The sequence below is a fragment of the Stegostoma tigrinum genome, chromosome 4 (assembly GCF_030684315.1).
Source record: "Stegostoma tigrinum isolate sSteTig4 chromosome 4, sSteTig4.hap1, whole genome shotgun sequence".
Lineage (NCBI taxonomy): Eukaryota > Metazoa > Chordata > Chondrichthyes > Orectolobiformes > Stegostomatidae > Stegostoma > Stegostoma tigrinum.
The window spans coordinates 40,205,218-40,225,449 of record NC_081357.1 but is presented as its reverse complement, the minus strand read 5'-3'; the positions used below and the strand labels follow the sequence as shown (position 1 = coordinate 40,225,449).

The 20,232-nt window shown below is 39.9% G+C and overlaps 1 protein-coding gene across 4 annotated transcripts in view; it reads left to right on the top strand.

Moving 5' to 3' along the window:
- Positions 1 to 20,232, top strand: part of rngtt (RNA guanylyltransferase and 5'-phosphatase) — a 376,302-nt gene that overhangs the window by 317,281 nt on the left and 38,789 nt on the right. For all 4 annotated transcript variants that reach the window (XR_009445676.1, XR_007247610.2, XM_048531774.2 and 1 more), the window contains one exon: positions 3,781 to 3,847. Coding sequence is in view for 2 of the 4 variants with exons in the window: in XM_048531774.2 (XP_048387731.1) it covers positions 3,781 to 3,847 (67 nt within the window). In the remaining 2 variants the exon portion in view is untranslated. The remainder of the gene's footprint in view (positions 1 to 3,780; positions 3,848 to 20,232) is intronic.

The following is a 20,232-nucleotide window of genomic DNA, read 5'->3' as shown; positions in this document are numbered from 1 at the left end:
AGGATTATGTAGCCTTGGTGATCGAGTGGTATTGGCATCACAACCTCATTTCAGTGTCATATAGAACATCATGTTTTACGATCATTTTACAGCCTGTAATTGACTGGGGAGAGGGATGGATTCGGAGGTTAGGGCACAGACCAGCTAGTCTTATTGTCGGAGGAAATTTCTTCCCGTCCATTAATGGATGTCGGGCAAACAGGAGGACAAATTGACAATTGTGGTGAAGCCTGAAACCTTCTCAAAAGTGTTTTAGAGACAATTAATCACTTTTGAGATACAAACACCTATTAAATGCTGCCTTTCACATTGTGATTATGTCCCAAACCGTGTTGCATTAAATTAATTTACTTTGTCAGCTGTTACGGAAGTTATGCAGAAAATGGAGCAACCAATTCTCACACAGCATGATCCTTCACAAAGCAATGGGGCGGATGGGTGTTTTACAAACAATTGCTGGTTGCAGAGGACTATTACTGATTACTTACAAGACCGGTGGCTCAGTGGTTAGCACAGTTGCCTCACAGCACCAGGGATACGGCTTTGATTCAAGCCTCAGGTGACTATCTGTCTGTGTGGAATTTGCATGTTATCGCTGTGGAATTTGCACGTTATCGCAGTGTCTGTGTAGGTTTCTGCCAGGTGCTCAGGTTTCCTCCCACAGTCTAAAGGTGTGTAGATTAGTTCGATTGGCCATGCTGAATTGCCCCATAGTGTCCAAGGATGTGCAGGCTAGGTGGGTTAGCCACGGGAATTGCAGGGTTACAGGAATAGGATAAGCAGTGGGTCTGGGTGGAATGCTGTTCAGAGTTGGTGCAGGCCTGCTTCCAATTAATAGCGATTCTATGATTCTATAAATGCCCAATTTGTTTGTTTTGATAGTGTTGAGTGGCAGATAAATGTTATCAAAGACAGTCTTTGAATAGTGCTTCGTGGTCTTTAATGCCTAAATGAATAGACTGATGGGACCAGGTTTAGCTTCTGTCCTGAAGGTTGACAATTCCGAATTGTTAAATGCAGCATTCAAACCTGCATTGAAGTATCTTCCTAGATTACATGTTTACGTTTAGGAATGAGACTTGAATCTACATTTTTATAACTGAGACATAAAAGCATCAACATTGTAGGGAATGTGGTAATCATAGTAGGCAATAAGATAAATGCCCAACAAAAACAAAGTTGCTGGAAAAGCTCAGCAGGTCTGAAAGCATCTGTGAAGGAGAAAACAGAGTTAACGTTTCGGGTCCGGTGAACCTTCCTCAGAAGGTTGTTGTGTTTTGTAAATTATATTGTAAATTTTATTATTTAAAAAACACAAGAATTGTTGTGTTTTCTCCTTCACAGGTGCTGCCAGACCTGCTGAGCTTTTCCAGCAACTTTGTTTTTGTTCCTGATTTATAGCATCCACAGTTCTTTTGGTTTTTATTTAAGATAAATGCCCAGTTCATTTGTATTTTTGGGGAGAATGACGTTCAGGACACCAAGAACACTTCTTGTTCATGGTACTGGCATAAGCTTTTCAATATCCCCCTGAGGCAGCAGATCATTCAGATATCTCAGCTGAAGGAATGAACTGGCGACAAAACAGCGTTCTGCAATGGGCACATTTTCAGCTTGAGTTGGAGTGTTTTTTTTTGGATCTTGCCATTCAGAAATTGGATACCATGAGCTAGATTCTACCAAGAAAGGAGAGACCTCTACATTTATGAGAGCAGATTCCACTTAGGATGCTTCCAAAAATGTGGAGGTATGTTTCCATTCTAACAGTGCTTCCATAGAATAGAGCTGTCAGTGGAGTGCAAACCACGCCTCCTTTTCATTGCAGCCAGCTACTATATTCTGAAATTCAAAGATCCTGACAGCCCTTTTGACAACTGCTGAAACCCAGAAGTACATCGGTCCGTAAGTTGTATGACTGGAATAATTTCTGAGTAACAGAATTAATCTCTACTTGGGAAGGCAAAGAAAATCAGAATGGCTTTGTCTGGGAAAACATGGCTAACAAATTTTATTGAATTTCTTGAGGAGGTGACTAGATGAATAGTTGAGAGTTGTGCTGTTCATGTAGTTGACATGGACTTCAGGTGAGGCATTTAACAAGATCTCACATAGAAGACTGGTTAAGAAGCTAAGAGCCAATGGGATCCCAGGTAATTTGGTGAATTGGATTCAAATTAGCTTAGTCACAGAAAGCAGAGGTTGATAGTCAAAGGGGTGTTTCTGTGGCTGGAACCCTGTGTCCAGTGGCAGAACATGGTTCAGTGATGGTTCTGTTTGTTGTTTGATCTACATGTGAATGTACGAGGTATGATTAGTAATTTTGCAATTGACACAAAAATTAATGGTGTGCTAAACAGTGAGGAAGAAAGTCGTAAACCACAGGATGATATAGAAGGGCTGGTCACATAAGCCAAAAAATGGCAAATGAATTAGTCTTAAAAGTGTGAAATAATATATTTTGAGAAGTCTAACAAAGCAAGGTTGAACGGTAGGACTTTAGGAAGACAAAAAGACGGACCTTGATACCAGGTTTGATCTCACAGCAGTGGGTATTAGCGGGATGATGGGGTTCGGCTCAGGGTCTGGAGGGCTACGTGGTCTGTGTTGGTTTGTTTGGGTGCGTGTGAGATAAGTCTGGGGTCACTTTGATTATTATTCATAAGTTTAATTATGTGTTTAATGGACTAACTTTTCCTGAATAACTGTTTAATTTCATCAAAACCGCCCTAAGAATCCAATTTGAATGGAGACTTTGAGTGTTACAAGCATACAGTCATAGAGAGGTATGACAAATTGTTGAGAGTCATGTTGGATGCTCTCCTGTGTCCTGGATAACATTTATCTGTTATGTAAACAAATTAATTGGTCTTTTATTAGTTTTTATGGGTTCTTGCTTCTTGCAGATAGTTGGTAGCACGGGAGTACCACCAACTGAGGCATAATGACACCAGGTATGACCAAATCTGTGAGGAACATATCTCCCAAATAAATAGAATGCTTCAGGTGTCAGTAATAAAGAAAAATTTAAAAATCTGGGTGTCAAGTTCTGAGTCAGTCTGGCTTGCTTCCATTATATCCATTGATGGGTAGATGTGAAAGAACCCATTACACAATTCTAAAATAACCAAAGAAATATCTTGTATTATGACCAGCATTTGTCTGTCACCCATTACTAGCACACCAAATCTGGTTATTATCTTTAACACAAACAGAATGAGAAATTTGGCAATTTGGTCTGTTGTGAACAAAACAGTTTGCGTGTGAGTTCCAAAGAATCACTGGACTTGAAATGTTAACTCTGTGCACAAATGTTGCCAGACTGCAAATTTAACTAATCATTTGTCAGTACTTTTGAGGCATCCTAAGGAGAAGGTAAACTTTTTTCTCTCAGTTCTGTTCCCATCCTGTACAATTGATCTGTTAAACTACTGCATTAAGTCCTGAAAAGATTGAGGAAGGCTACTTTTTCTATGTAAATGTAAAAGAGTGCACTCTGAATTTTTCAAGACCCTTTGCTAACATCAGTCTTCTGCACAAAAGACAACTTATCTTTAAATGGAAAGGCTAGAGTCTAAGATTGATCTTCCATTGATGTTGATGCTTCGGTGATTCTGCCTCTTGTCTTTTAAAGCACTGGGTGTTGGATGCAGTTTTTCCACTCACATCTGATATTGGCTTTGCCATGAGTTAGTGAGATTGCTAGTGTCAGTATCTTTTATGCATACAGATTCTAATGTCCTCTTATTTGAAATGAATGTAAATATTTTTCTTTTCCCCTAGCTTACTGACACAGACTGTTGGACTACTATATGTTGGCAATTATGAACGCCCTTTTGCCCAGATGAAGGTAAGTGATTAAAGAAGACCAGTGGTTTGAAATTCTGTGCAACTTTTGTCTATTGATTATAATGATATATGAAACTCTAAAAGCTTGTGCCATCCTATTGACATTCATGTGTAGAAAATTGGACCCAAAGTAGAGTGACATTTCACATTAATCATAAAAGGAATTTTGTTCCAGATATAAGGAAAAAAAATTATAAAGGATTACCTTAAGCAAACATCATTGTTTATGAAGATGTTGTGGTCCATACTGAAACATGCCAGTTACGTAAAGTCCCTCTTCATGTTGGCCTTAAAAATCCAACCCTTATCCTAACACTTTGTCCCAGTTTTAATTCCTCAACTAGGAGAATTTCCTATCTAAATCCACCTTGTCATACCCTGTAAAAAAAATTTGTAAGTTCACTCCTCATTCTTCGAAAATTAAGAAACACAGACCCAGTCTCCTCAATATCTCTTCCTCTGACAATCCCACCATCTCAGCAAATAATCTGGAACCTCCGTAGCACTTCCCGTCATGGCAAACAAGGACCAAAACTGTATATGTTACCATGTGTAAGGTCTTATCAAGGCTATGTATAACTGCATCAAGAAATGTTTATTGCTGTACTCAAATCCACTGGCATTGATAGCCAATGTACCATTTGATTTCTTAAGTGCTTACAGTTATTGTGTGCTAGGTTTTAGTGGACTCATTAATATGAACACCCAGGTCACTTTGGGAACTCACAAATCCCAACTTCTCTCCATTTAATAAACATCCTGCCTACCCATGCTTTATATCAAACTAAATAAGTTAATACTTATAGTCATAGACCTTTACAGCATGGGAATAGACCCTTTGGTCCAACTCGTCTGATCAATGAAAGCAAGTATGCCAAATGCTGCCTTCACCACCCTGTCTACCTGCTGTTCAAGGAACAATACACCTGCACCGCTGGGCCTCTTTATACAGCAACACTTTCTAGCACCCTACCATTAACTGTATAAGCCCTGCCCTGGTTTGCCTTACCAAAATCCAATATCTGTCACTTATTTGCTTTAAATTCTATCTGCACTATTATTGCCTATCCAATTCCTCTTAAAGCCTCCTTATAGCCTGATCGCAATGCTGTAAGACATAGCGTAGAAGTGAACCATTCAGCCCATTGAGTCTGCCTCGCTATTCAGTGAGATCATGGCTGATTGAATAATCCTCAACTACGCATTCCTGCCTTTTTCCCATAACCCTAGACTCCCTAATTGAATAAAAATATGTCTGTCACAACCTTGAATATACTTAACAAACCAGCTTCTACAGTCCTTTGCAGTCAGGAATTCTGCAGAATCATTATCACTGAGGAAAAGAAGTTCCTTCCCAATATCTCTTAAAGGGTTAACACTTTATTCAAAGAAAATGCCTTCTTGTCCCAGACTTGCCCTTAAGAAATGACCTTTCCTCATCTACCCTGTCAAATCACCTAAGGATATAGTTTCTTTCAAGATGGCCATCTCTCAACTTCCAAACTGAGTTTAGACCTGACCTACTCCACTTCTCCTCAGAAGAGAGTCCTGCTATACCTGGGATCAACCTTGTGAACCTGCTTTAGACTGCCTGCATTATCAGTATCCTTTCCTTAGATAAGGGGACCAAAACCGTTCATAGCGTGTTTGCACAATGGCCTGACTAGTACATTGTCTATTTGTAGCAAGACTTCCCCACTTTTACACACCATTTCCTTTGAACTAATTCCAAATTCCATTTGCCTTCCCTATTATTTGCTGAACATGCTCTCAATCCCCATGCTTACCACTGTTTTTGGCATCTTTTAAGTGAATCCTTTGATCTAAATCAACTTCTTCATTAATCACAGTTGATTTACTTCTTCCTTTGGCTGATTGTACTTTGGCAGAATGTATATTTGTATAGATATTGTCTATATGGTCCCTTATCTTTTCCTAATTTCCCTTTTTCAGATTTAGGATCTCAGTTTCAGAATCAACTGGATCACGTGTAGTCTTAGTGCAAAATTCATTCAGATGTAGAAGGGATATTAGGACAGGCCAGCAGATGGAGAAGACATGGGCGTGATAAGGCATGTGAGAGTACTGGAAAGCTGGATTGTAGAATTTTACTGCAAGGAGCCTGATTGGTACAGTGGATGAACTTAGACCATTGATCAGTACATGGGAATGTGATGTTGTCGTAATCACTAAGAGATGTTTGAAGGAAGGGCAGGCCTGTAGCTCAATATTCCAGGATGTAAAAATTTCAGATCTGATAGGGCAGAATGTGAGCGAAGTGGGGGCTTTGCATTATTGGTAAAAGAGAACATCACTGCAGTAATAAGGGAAGGTGTCCTAGAAGAGTCTTCAAATGAGGCCATCTGGAAAGAGCTTAGAAATAAAAAAAACAGGAGTGATCACTTTGCTGTGATTATTCTACAGGCCTCTCAAAAGGAAGAGGGAAACAGAGGAGCAGATATTTGGCAGCAGATATTTGGCAGTCACAGAGGTGTGAGAGGCATAAGGTTATAGTAGTGGGAGATTTCATTTTTGCGAAAATGAACTCAGATCACCTGAGTAAAAAAGAATTAGAATTTTTCAAAGTGCATCTTGGAGACCTTTCAGTTCCAATGTGCAGATAATCCGACTAGAGGTCGGGCAGTGCTTGTCCTAATCTGAGGAAATGAAACCGGTAAAGTGATTGAGGTGCCAGTGAGTGAGTATCTGGGGGATAGTGACCACTTCAAAATCATTATGAAAAAGAATAAGGATAGTATGGAAGTTAAGTGTCTAAATTGCAGGGGAGGCCAATTTCAATATTGTTAGAGAGCATCTGGCAAACATAGATTGGGGAACATCTACATACAAGTAAGTCTGCGTTTCAAAAGTGGGAGTCCATTGAATGTAGTATCATGAGTGTTTAGGACCAGTATATTCCTCTAAGGGTGAAGAGTGATGACTGCATGTCCCGGGAACACTGAATAGTGAATGAAAAGAAGGCAGTATATGTTAGGTACAGAACATTAAAAATAGGGGAGTACTGAGAGTGTAGGGAGATGCTTAAAAACATAATTAGGAGGGCAAAGAGGGGCCACAAAATAGTCTTGGCAGATAGGGTTAAAGAAAACAGATATTTTATAGATATATTAAGAGTAAGAGGATTACCAGGTAAAGAGTGGGGCTTATTAGAGACCAAAGGGGAAATTTGTGTGCCTAACCAGAAAGTGTGAATGAAGTCTCAACTGATTGATTATTTCTCATATGTATTGACAAAGGACAAAGATGTAACTGGAAGTTTTAGTTGGGATGGTGTGGTTGTAAAGCATGTTAAGATGAGGTGTTAAATGTTTTACTGGATGTATAGGTGCATAAATCCCTGGGGCCTGATAGGATGTATCTCAAGCTGCAATAGGAGGCAAGGGAGGAGATTGCAAGTGGACAAATTTAATACTTTGGTTATGGGCAAATTGCCAGATGACTGGAGGATAACTAGTGTGGTTTCGTTGTTCAAGAATAGCAGCAGGGATAGGCCAGGTAATTACAGACCAGTTAGTCTGACATCAGTGGTAGGGAAATTATTGGAAATAAGTCTGAGGGATACGATTAATCAACACTTGAAAATGCAGGGATTGATCGGGGATAGTCAGCATGGGTTGTTTAGATTGAGATCCTGTCTAACTAATTTATTTGAGTTTTTTGAAAAGCTAACCAAGTATATTGATGAGGCAGGGCAGTTGATGTAGTTTCCATTGACTTCAATAAAGCCTTTGACAGGGTCCCACATGGAAGGCTGGTCCAAAAGGTATGAGTGCATAATTCAAGGCAAGTTGACAAACTGGATCCAAAATTGCTTTGCAACTAAGAGGCAAAGGATGATGGTGGAGAATTGTTTTGTGATAGGAAGCCTGTGTCCAGTGGTGTACCACAGGTATCACAGGGCCCTTGCTATTTGTTGTGTAAATTAACAACTTGGATATGAATGTAGAAGGTATAATTAGTAAGTTTACAGAGGGGACAGAAATTGGTAGTGTTGATGGTGAGGAGGATGGTCTCAGGCTACAGTCTGATATTGACCAGCTGGCCAATTGGGCAGAGCAGTGACAGATGGGATTTAATCCTGATAAGTGTGAGGTGATGCATTTTGGGGAGATCTATAAGGGAAGGGCATACACAATGAGTGCTAGGCATCTAGGAAGTACTGGGGACCAAAGGGACCTTGGTGTTCAAGTCGATAGACCTCTGAAGATGTCAGCATAGAGTGGTGAACAAGGCATATGGAATGTTTTTCTTTATTATCTGGAGAGAAGACTACAGGAGCAATGAAGTCTTTTTGCAACTGTACAAAGTATTGGTTAGGCCACAGATGGAATGCTTCGTGTAGTTCTGATCACCACACTGTCAGAAGGATGTGATTGCACTGGAGAGAGTGCAGGGGATTTCAGTAGGATGTTGCCTGTAATGGAAAGTCTCAGTTGCAAGGAGAAACTTAATAGGCTGATTTTGTTTTCCCTGGAGCAAAGGAGGCTACAGGGGATCCGATTGAGGTGTGTAAAATTATGACAGGTATAGATGGGGGAGATCGAGAATCTTTTCCCCCATGCCTCTTAGACAGAGAGCATAACTTTAAGATGGAGAGTGAGTGGTTTAGAGGAAGTTTGATTTTTTTTTGTCACCAGAGGGTGGTTAAAAAAAAGAACATGCTGTCTGAGAGGGTGGTAGAGCCAGATTCTCTCTCAACATTTAAGAAGCACCTGGATGTAAAACATTTGGGCATAGTAGGCTATGGACTAAGTGCAGGTAAATGGGTTTAGTATAGTTTGGTGTTTGTTCATTGGCATAGACTTTTTTCAATTCACTTATTGAATGTGGGCATTGCTGTCTAGGTCAGCGTTTATTGCCCAGAGGGCAGTTAATAGTCAACCACATTGCTGTGGGTCTAGAGTTACATGTAGTAAGGTCACATAAGGATGGCAGTTTCTTTCCCTAAAGGACATTAATGAACCAGACTGTCAACAATGGATTCATGGCCAGCATTCGACTCTTAGTTCGATTTTTTTTTTAAGTTAAATTCTCCCACTATCTGTCATGGAGAGTTCTAACTCAACTCCCCAGAACACTACTTCAGTGTCTGGATTAACAGTCCAGTGATACCATTAAGCTATCACCTCTCCACATGGTAGGCCAAAGAACCTATTTCTGTGTTGTATGACTCTTGACTCCAAATTCAAAGTAGCCCAAACCCAAGTTTATTCTTGACTTCCTGATCTCTTGATGTACCTGAATACCAATGATTATCACGTTCATGTTCAGTTATACAAACTCTCTCCAGTTCAGTAATGTATTCTTTTACTTTTGGTGTTTTTTAACAATGTTAATGGAATATAAAAGTAGGGAACTTTTTCTACAAATATGCTGAACCTTGATGAGACTGCTTCTGTTTTGAGTGAAAGGATCACTAGTTAACATATTGGTAAGATGAAAGAGTTAATAATCAAGTCAGTATTTTTGAAATAGGTCAGAGTATCATGTATATATTGCTACATTGCTCTCTGTGCTAACACAGAACTTATCAAGAAAAGTAAACCTCCTTTCTTACACTTCATTTTATTCAAATTATCTGAGAATTAGATATTTCAACACCAAACTTCTGTATGAATTAAGAAAGGCTCAAAAAAGAAACATGTTTTTGGAGCGTTTTGACTTGCAGACATCAGGATTGATGCAAGAATGCCAACTTTGAAAGGGAGCAGAGACCTGTTTTGGATTGTTGGCAACTCTGATTAATTTGAGGTCTTGTCATGAAGAAAGCACCAGGAATCATTATCTCCAATGCTTTTGTTTAATTCAAATAAGTCACAATGCCTAGACATTTTTCTAGGAGCGAACAGATCACTGTGTATGAATGTGTATTGCATGTGTGAAATGTTTGTCAAATTACACACTTTACTGATAATCTTGAATTAGTTGTAAGTGTAATTCATCGAATGGTTGGGATTGTTCGAGTGCAGTCCAAGTGAGAAAGTTCTTCTATTGATAGAAATAATTTTCTGAGTTTTGCAAACGCAGGACGATTGAGTATGGTCACTATTGTGCCCATTGCAAATAGCCAAAGGACTGTGATGTTTGATACAATATTCCAGTTATTGGAACATAGTCCACTTACTTGCATCATATTGACACTAAAATTCATAAAGCACAATTCATTTGGTAGGCACTGCTTCATTTTTGCTTGTTGGCAGCATCCTGTTAATGAGCATTCAAGTTCCACAATTCTTTCTAACTAGGCACTGTAATGAAGCATGCAAGACAAATAAACAGCAGTCATGGCTATTAACTTGTGTTGCAACACAAACAGCACCTTAACTAGCTAACTTTATCTGTTTGTCAGTTCCTGATAGTTTGTGGTAGCAATATCCTATTTTGATATGAAAGAGATTATACTTCTCTTAAAATGTGAAAAATATTGTACCTCTGTTAAAACATGCAAGTGTAAGCTATTGTATAATGGGCTGATATAATAGGATGCCATAAATCTTTGGGTGGATCAACTGTTACGATAGCTGTCTGTTTTCAGGCTAACTGGGCATGCCCAGCTACCCCTCTACTGTTCCCTGCTATTTTGCCCTGCCTACATTAATATTGACACTTTAAAAATCATATATTGTCCTTATAATTCTTCCCAGTATGTCCACTTAACAGTTAAGTGACAAATAATATATTTGTGAGAGTAGTTCAATTACCCGAACTTCACTTTACCATATCATGTTGTTAATACGTAATGTTTACACGTTAAATGTTTGTAAAGTCAGACATGAAACTCCCACATTTGACTCTTATGGTTCCCCATTCAAGTCACAGTCCAGAGCTCAAGTACAAAAAAAACTAGGCAGACACCCCAGTGCTGTCCTTAAGGAGTACTGCAGTACTGGAGATAATGGGAACTGCAGATGCTGGAGATTCCAAGATAATAAAATGTGAGGCTGGATGAACACAGCAGGCCAAGCAGCATCTCAGGAGCACAAAAGCTGACGTTTCGGGCCTAGACCCTTCATCAGAGAGGGGGATGGGGGGAGGGAACTGGAATAAATAGGGAGAGAGGGGGAGGCGGACCGAAGATGGAGAGTAAAGAAGATAGGTGGAGAGGGTGTAGGTGGGGAGGTAGGGAGGGGATAGGTCAGTCCAGGGAAGACGGACAGGTCAAGGAGGTGGGATGAGGTTAGTAGGTAGCTGGGGGTGCGGCTTGGGGTGGGAGGAAGGGATGGGTGAGAGGAAGAACCGGTTAGGGAGGCAGAGACAGGTTGGACTGGTTTTGGGATGCAGTGGGTGGGGGGGAAGAGCTGGGCTGGTTGTGTGGTGCAGTGGGGGGAGGGGATGAACTGGGCTGGTTGAGGGATGCAGTGGGGGAAGGGGAGATTTTGAAACTGGTGAAGTCCACATTGATACCATATGGCTGCAGGGTTCCCAGGCGGAATATGAGTTGCTGTTCCTGCAACCTTCGGGTGGCATCATTGTGGCAGTGCAGGAGGCCCATGATGGACATGTCATAAAGAGAATGGGAGGGGGAGTGGAAATGGTTTGCGACTGGGAGGTGCAGTTGTTTGTTGCGAACTGAGCGGAGGTGTTCTGCAAAGCGGTCCCCAAGCCTCCGCTTGGTTTCCCCAATGTAGAGAAAGCCGCACCGGGTACAGTGGATGCAGTATACCACATTGGCAGATGTGCAGGTGAACCTCTGCTTAATGTGGAATGTCATCTTGGGGCCTGGGATGGGGGTGAGGGAGGAGGTGTGGGGACAAGTGTAGCATTTCCTGCGGTTGCAGGGGAAGGTGCCGGGTGTGGTGGGGTTGGAGGGCAGTGTGGAGCGAACAAGGGATGCCCCACCCCTGTCTGCTTTCCGGAGAGACCACTCTCTCCGTGACTCCCTTGTTCGCTCCACACTGCCCTCCAACCCCACCACACCCGGCACCTTCCCCTGCAACCGCAGGAAATGCTACACTTGTCCCCACACCTCCTCCCTCACCCCCATCCCAGGCCCCAAGATGACATTCCACATTAAGCAGAGGTTCACCTGCACATCTGCCAATGTGGTATACTGCATCCACTGTACCCGGTGCGGCTTTCTCTACATTGGGGAAACCAAGCGGAGGCTTGGGGACCGCTTTGCAGAACACCTCCGCTCAGTTCGCAACAAACAACTGCACCTCCCAGTCGCAAACCATTTCCACTCCCCCTCCCATTCTCTTTATGACATGTCCATCATGGGCCTCCTGCACTGCCACAATGATGCCACCCGAAGGTTGCAGGAACAGCAACTCATATTCCGCCTGGGAACCCTGCAGCCATATGGTATCAATGTGGACTTCACCAGTTTCAAAATCTCCCCTTCCCCCACTGCATCCCTCAACCAGCCCAGTTCATCCCCTCCCCCCACTGCACCACACAACCAGCCCAGCTCTTCCCCCCCACCCACTGCATCCCAAAACCAGTCCAACCTGTCTCTGCCTCCCTAACCGGTTCTTCCTCTCACCCATCCCTTCCTCCCACCCCAAGCCGCACCCCCAGCTACCTACTAACCTCATCCCACCTCCTTGACCTGTCCGTCTTCCCTGGACTGACCTATCCCCTCCCTACCTCCCCACCTACACCCTCTCCACCTATCTTCTTTACTCTCCATCTTCGGTCCGCCTCCCCCTCTCTCCCTATTTATTCCAGTTCCCTCCCCCCATCCCCCTCTCTGATGAAGGGTCTAGGCCCGAAACGTCAGCTTTTGTGCTCCTGAGATGCTGCTTGGCCTGCTGTGTTCATCCAGCCTCACATTTTATTATACTGCAGTACTGGAGGCTTCTTTCATGTAAGACATTAGCTCAAAGCCTTATCTATCTTCTCTGGTGGATGCAAAATATCCTTTGGCATTATTTGAAAACAAAGGGTGTGTTATTCTTGGTGTTCTGGTCAATGTTTATTTCTCAATCAATATCACAGAAAACAAACTGTCTTCTCATTACCATATTTCTGGTTATGGAAGTTCACTGCACTTTATATTTTAACATGTTGAACCTACTTAATTGGCTATAGAGCTTTCTGATCATCAAAATGCAAAGTGAATGCAAGTTTTTTTTCTTTTACAAATATTTGAAAAAAGTTATAATTATGCATGTTCCCAATTCAATGGCACAGAGCATTCAAGTTCCACAATTCTTTGTAACTAGGCACTGTAATGAAGCACGCAAGACAAATAAACAGGGGTCATGGCTCTTAGGAAAAATGTATGTTGAAATATGAAAGATAATTAAGATTTGAGCAAGAGAAAAGCAAATAAAGCTCATGAACTATTGTAATGATGTATGTCAAAAAATTGTAAACATGGAGACCTAGAGAGTTGCATCCGCACTATCTAACAGCTGACCTACTGGCAGGCTAATTAATGGTTCATGTAATAAATGTAAGAAATTTGGTAAAGTTGTTAAGGCCCATACGATGATCAGAATCCTGTCCAGAAACGTGTTAAGTGACTACGGAGGTTAATGTAGTCAGCATCAAAAATCAGATATGAGAAGTATGGCAGTAATTATGGAGTTAGATGAAGAGTAAGTACTGGTTTTAAATGAGATATCACAATAGGTCTGCAAGACTAAATTGAATATGTTGCACATAGTCTGTTTCATAGCTCTAAAAGGGACACATCCTGATACTCAACTTCACAACTGATTGAAGATTTAAAAGTTTGCAACCATAGTGTTCTGCAAAATATGCCTTCAGACTTAAATATGCAGTTCAATTTCAAAAGACAATAACAGCAGATGTTACCTTGAAATAATGTTAGGTTAGAAGAAGGCGTCGGGCCTAACCAAAATTGTTTAGTGTTTATTGAATACTCTCTCATTCTTCACATATGAGCTAAAATAATGACTCTTGACAAGCTTTCAATTATTAAGCTAAGTAGTAGTTCTGCCTTTGTTTTCTTCGCAGAAATGCAAATCCAGTACGAATACTAGAACAGGATTCACACTGTTCCCTGCCTGGACTGAGGATGCTGTTGTCTAACATTAATTTAGTACAGATAGAGATGGAAGTTAGGATTTTGCTTTTTTTTTTTGTAGATTACTACTTTTTGATCTGTTTGTCAATTAGAATATCAATCTTTTTTATATACAGTCTTTAAAATCTTAAATCCCGAAGGTAAAATAGTTGTATAATTATTCACATTTTTACATTTTGTAAGCTAGGAAGGCAGTCTGTGTCCATTGAAAAGATTGATGAAGGTTGATCTAACTAACGGAGGTCTTGAACCTAATGCAAGATTATAATTGAATTTTTCTTCTCACAGAGGGCTGAGACACTTTGGAACTCTCTTCCTGAAAAGGTGGTTGAAGCACAGTCTTTGAATATTTTTGTGGCAGAAAAAGATAGCTTCTTGATAAAGAAAGGGATGAAAGGTTATTGGGGGTATTCAGAAATGTAGCATAATCAATAAGACCATGATCTTACTGAAAGGAGAATTGTCTCAATGGTCTGAATGACTTATTCCTGCTTCTGTATGTTCATCAACTGGGTTTGGAGAGACTTTGTAGTGCTGGGTAAAGCAAAAATAGAGGTAATCAAAGTAAGATGGTCACCAAGAAATCAAATAGGGAATTCAGAAGAAGTGTCTTTACCTTAAGAATGGCAAAAATTTGGAAGTGGCCATCACCGAGAGTAGTTGAAGCTACCGGATACACTTAACATGAGGTTAGGCGCATAAAAAAAATATTAGTCACATGTACCATGATACAATGAAAAGCAATGTTTTGTGTTCTATACGGACAAATCATACTTTGCATAAGTACATCAGGGTAACAGAACAGAATGCCAAATATACAGCTACAGAGATAAAAGGAACTGCAGATGCTGGAGAATCCGAGATAACAAAGTGTGGAGCTGGATGAACACAGCAGGCCAAGCAGCATCTGCTCCTAAGATGTGTTCACACAGCTACAAAGAACTTTGTTTTGTCATTGTGGTGATGTCATCAGCATTCTTGTAAATGGAGTTAGAGCAGAATTTGGCTAACACAGTTGTGAGTGTATAGGGAGTATAGTAAGGGGCTAAGTATGCAGCCTTGCGGGGCTGTATTAAGGGTTATTGCGAATGAGGTGTTGTCCTTCCTGTTTGCGGAAGTGGAGGATCCAGTTGTTTTCGGGGTGGATGGGAGGAGGTATTGTTTACGGTGTGTGCAGTGTGGGAATAATGTTTATGATGTTAGAATTGGATAAGGAAAGATGGAAGGAGGCTTGTGAGGAGCATAAATATTTATACCAAATAATATGTTCCTTTGCTGTAAATTCCATGTAATGCTGAGTAGTTTAAAGTTCAGTTGAATGTAAAGCTAATCTGACACCAATTAAGACCTGTCTCATCATCCAATGACCATTGTGCCAACATAAGGTCTATGTGAAAATTTGTATTCTTTCAAGTCTACAGCCTCCATAATTAAAACTTATTTAGAATATACAACTAGAAAGGAAAGCTAGAAAAGATTGTACCTTTTGAAATAGCATCCTGAAATCAGGAGAGAAAAATAATCAGTTATTTCAAAGTAAACCACAGTGTTTGCTCTAAATTTCACTTGGGTGCCCATGCTGCGATGTTTAATTAATACAGAATTTTATAGTTAATTAACTTGGACCCAGGTTATCAAACACACTTACAAACAAAGCACTAGAGAAAGGCACTCTTGCACCTGTTCTGCAGTGAATTACCAAGGGAAATGGTGTGGCCAATTTTTCCACATTTTTGCAGGCAAGTGAAAACTGAATGGGACAGGAGCAATACCAAATGAACAGAAACAAACAATAAATCAGAACGCATCAAAGAAAAGACGTATTCTCATTTATGCATAAACCCTTCATTATAACTGGTCGACTCTAGGTAAATCAGTGAGATTATGCTTGCTTTTTAAGATTCCCATAATCAAGAGGAGCATATTTTTTTCCTAAAATGATACAAAGCTTCATAATTTTGTGCTGGATTCTTGAGTGAGAAAATAATTTGCTGGGATAATTAAAGGGAATTTTATAGTTTGCACTTTAGCAATATATGGTATGAAAACTACCGAGCAACAAACTTTTCAATTTAAGTTAGTTTCTTAATTTTGTAAGGTTGAAAGCTCATTCTGATATGTAAACTTTTTAAGAGTACATTTGAGGAGGTTAGTATTCTTTCTTTGAATAATTTATATTGAATCAATGCTTTAATGAATGAGGAAATAGGAAACGTTCCTCCCACTTGTAATGCTGAAACAAAATAATAACCTGTGTTAACAAGGTGTAGAGGTAGCTGAGCACAGCAGGCCAGGCAGCATCAGAGGAAAAGGAAAACTGATGTTTCGGGTCTAGACCCTTCTTCAGATAACTTGTCTTCGTTTCCAAACAGGTAAAAGTCTTAGAAACTTTGTTTTAATATTTGAAAGCATTCCTTTGAAGGCTGGCTGACACAGTGCACACTTTTAATCTGAATGGTTTGTATAGTTGTTATTAACGGTCTAACTTGAAAATTTCAGATTAATAATTGTAAATATATTTGGTAAAATATGAGAGTAACATGCTTATTTTAAAATGAGTTTAGACGTGCATAAAAGTATAGTAATTGTATCTCTTGTCTTAGATTTCAAAGAACTTGCTTTTATATAGTGCAGTTCACAACCACAAGACATCAGAATGTGTTTTGTTCTTGATTGTTTATTTGCTTTATCACGCAACTCGGGGACACATTGCAGCTCTGAGACAATTAATGGTGAAGTCTGCATTTGGAAATTTTCCCTTTAAAAGGTCAAGAAACACTAAATATATTTTTAAAAATTGCAATAAAAACCATCAATGAATCAAATCATTAGCCTGTAAACTCAATTTTGGAATTTTGTTAAAATTTAATTCTTGGCTTCTTTTAATAGTGGATGATGTAGAAGCTGCCTTTCCATATTTCAGACATTCATATATAATGTCCTGTGATCTCAATAATTGAAGACTCCACTGAATTTTCCTCATTTTAAACTGGATTTAGCCTAAAGTGGTATAAATTTGTTCTCATGACAGAAATGCAGCACTTTAGAGCACTAATATATAGTGTCAGTGAGTTTGTTTTCCCAATTTATTGTTTTCCATACTTCAGCCATGAAATGAGTGAGTCATCAAGTAAATTGTTGGAACTGCCGTGTTGTGTGTTACAGATGGTATTAGCCTGAAGAAAACATCATTTCCTTTTTACTTTAAAGATCTGAACAAAGGTTGAATTAGTATGAATGTGATATAGGGCTCCAGTGTGTGTTTCCGTATATCTATAGTTGCTTTCTCAAAACTCAAGAACGCAATTTGAAAGCAAACTAATTTAATTCCACTTAAGTGTGGTGATAGCATTTTTACTGAATTCTCTAACCTCATGAATATAAAAAGGTTGTTGTTCACCTGATTTGTTGCATTTTACATTCACTGATTACACTAAGCATCCTTAAGGTTAGCATCAGATGATGTCTGAACTTTGAATCAGTTTGGTTCCTTGGTAGCATTTCTGACTAAACAGTGATTGTGATTTGAGTTTCTCCGTGGGATTTATGCATCGGTCCAGTTGTCCAGTCCATTAAGAGATGAGAGGTGCCTTTTAGTCTCCGTTTAATGTCTCACTCGACAAACAGTGTAGCCTTGTTCAGATCTTGTGGCACTCTTCAAAGAATGCAGCAGAGTTCTGGTTTTAAAAAAAAATCCCTCAACCAGTACCACCATTAACAGATTAGTTGGAAAGGATTATAAGAGAGAGGATTTATAATCATCTAGCAAGCAGCAATTTGATTGGAGATAGTCAATATGGATTCATCAAGGGCAGGTCGTGTCTCGCAAACCTCATTGAGTTTTTTGAGAAGGTGACCAAGCATGTGGATGAGGGCAGGGCAGTTGATGTGGTGTACATGGACTTCAGTAAAGCCTTTGATAAGGTTCCACATTGTAGGCTATTGGAGAAAATGCAGAGGCATGGGATTGAGGGAGATTTAGCAGTTTGGATTAGAAACTGGCTTTCTGTAAGAAGGCAACGAGTGGTGGTTGATGGAAAATATTCAGCCTGGAGTGCTGTTACTAGTGATGTGCCACAAGGATCTGTTTTGGGACCACTACTGTTTGTCATTTTTATAAATGATTGGACATGGGCATAGGTGGATGGGTTAGTAAGTTTGCAGATGACACTAAAGTGGGTGGAATGGTAGACAGCGTGGAAGAATGTTCTTCAGGGAGACTTGGATAAACTGCAGAATTGAGCTGAAAGGTGCAAATGGAGGTCAATGCGGATAAATGTGAGGTGTTTCACTTTGGGAAGAATAATAGGATGGCAGAATACTGGGTCAGTGGAAAGATTCTTGGTAGTGTGGATATGCAGAGGGATCTTGGTGTCCATGTACATAAATCCCTGAAAGTTGCCACCCAGGTTGATAGTGCTGTTAAGAAGGCAATACGGTGTGTTAGGTTTCATTTGGTAGAGGGATTGAGTTCCAGAGCTGTGATGTCATGCTGCAACTGTGCAAAACGCTAGTGCGGCCTCACTTGGAATATTGCGTATAGTTCTGGTCGCCCCATTACAGGAAGGAAGTGGAAGCATTGGAAATGGTGCAGAGGAGATTTACCAGGATGTCGCTTGGCCTGGAGCGAAGGTCTTGTGAAGAAAGGCTGAGAGACATGGGTCTATTCTCATTGGAGAAAAGAAGGCTAAGAGGGGATTTACTAGAGACATACAAGATGATTAGAGCATTAGATAGGGTGGACAGTGAGTCTTTTTCCGAGGATGATGACGTCAGCTTGTACGAGGGGGGCGTAGCTACAAATTGAGGGGTAATAGATTTAAGACAGATGTCAGAGGCAGGTTCTTTAGTCATAGAGTGGTAAGGGCGTGGAATGCCCTGCCTGCCAATTTAGTTAACTCAGCAACATTAGGGGCATTTAAACAGTCCTTGGATAAGCATATGGATGATGATGGGATAGTGCAGGGGTTTGGGCTTACGTTAGTTCACAGGTCGGTGCAACATCGAAGGTCGAAGTGCCTGTTCTGTGCTGTGTTGTTCTCTGTTGGTCATCATTCATTTATTGTGTCTTGAGATCTTGTTTAATGCAAATTGGCTGGTATGTTTGTCTTCAAAATAGTAACTGCACAGAAGAAACTAATCGATTGTAAACTATCTTGCAGCATCCGGTAAATGTGAAAGTTATGTAAATATAAGTTTTCTTTTCACCACACCATCTGTTCCTGTGGGTTCTGTGACTTGGAATGCTCAAATTCATGTCAAATTGCTAGTTTGATTTTCACAGAATTACATAGCACAGAAAGAGGTCATTCAGCCTATTTTACCTGCCCTGGCTTTTGGGGAGGAAAAAAACTGTCTGTTAGTTTCATTCCCATGCTCTTTCTCCACAGCCCTGCACCTAACATTTATGTGAACTTTTAAAGTTAGCTGATGGCATGAAACTGTCTCTGCCTATTTTACTGTAGAGTCTTAACATAATATCTGAGAGATGAGATTTAAAATCAAATTTCTGATAATTCAAACTTCGGAGGAAGACCTGTGTTCTAATCCATTGTATCACTCGGTAGAAGAATGTGAAAACTCTATTGCTACAGTGCACATTTTCCAATATTATTGGCTGAATGAATTTACTGAATTTCAACAGCACCAACCCTAATCAAATGTTATAAGCTATTGAAAATTTTGATTACATTTCCTCTGGAGCTCTGGTAAATGATAGAAGTAGCAAATTAGCAGGAGTGATTTAGAATATGAATCTATTCAAAAATGGAACATCATTTATTTTCAGTAAAATGGGCTGGAGAAGATTCTGTGATATTGCTAGATCTGTGTTAATTTTGCTTTGTATGCTTGTATTGCACTTTAAATACATTGGCTTAAATAAATGGATTTTCTGTGACATTGTTAACAGTGGATGAGGAAATTTGTAGGTTATAAATTTTATTATTTTCGAGGTAGTGAATTTAGGATGACTAGCTTATTGCAAGTACCTCTTTTCATTTCTGTGAGGCAAGATTAAAAATTACGAATTTACGTAAACAATGTATCACAAATCTTTGAGTAATACTCTTTCCTGGTTTGGTAGAAATTTTGGATAACCCATTTTTGGGATAGATATGTTGATTTTGGCAGTTTGAAATGAGACAGCCTCATCAGATGGTGAAGTGTTGGTCAGTGTGCATTTAGAACCCACACGTGCTCTATTTTTTTAAATATAATCAACACTTACTGGTAAGAACTGTAGTTTGTGGAATGGCAGTATATCCATTAGATAGCTAAAAATGAGTTGAATTTTATGAGATTTCGAGAAGCACCACATTCATTAACAGGAATGATTAGAAAACCAGGAAGTATGAATGACAAGAAAC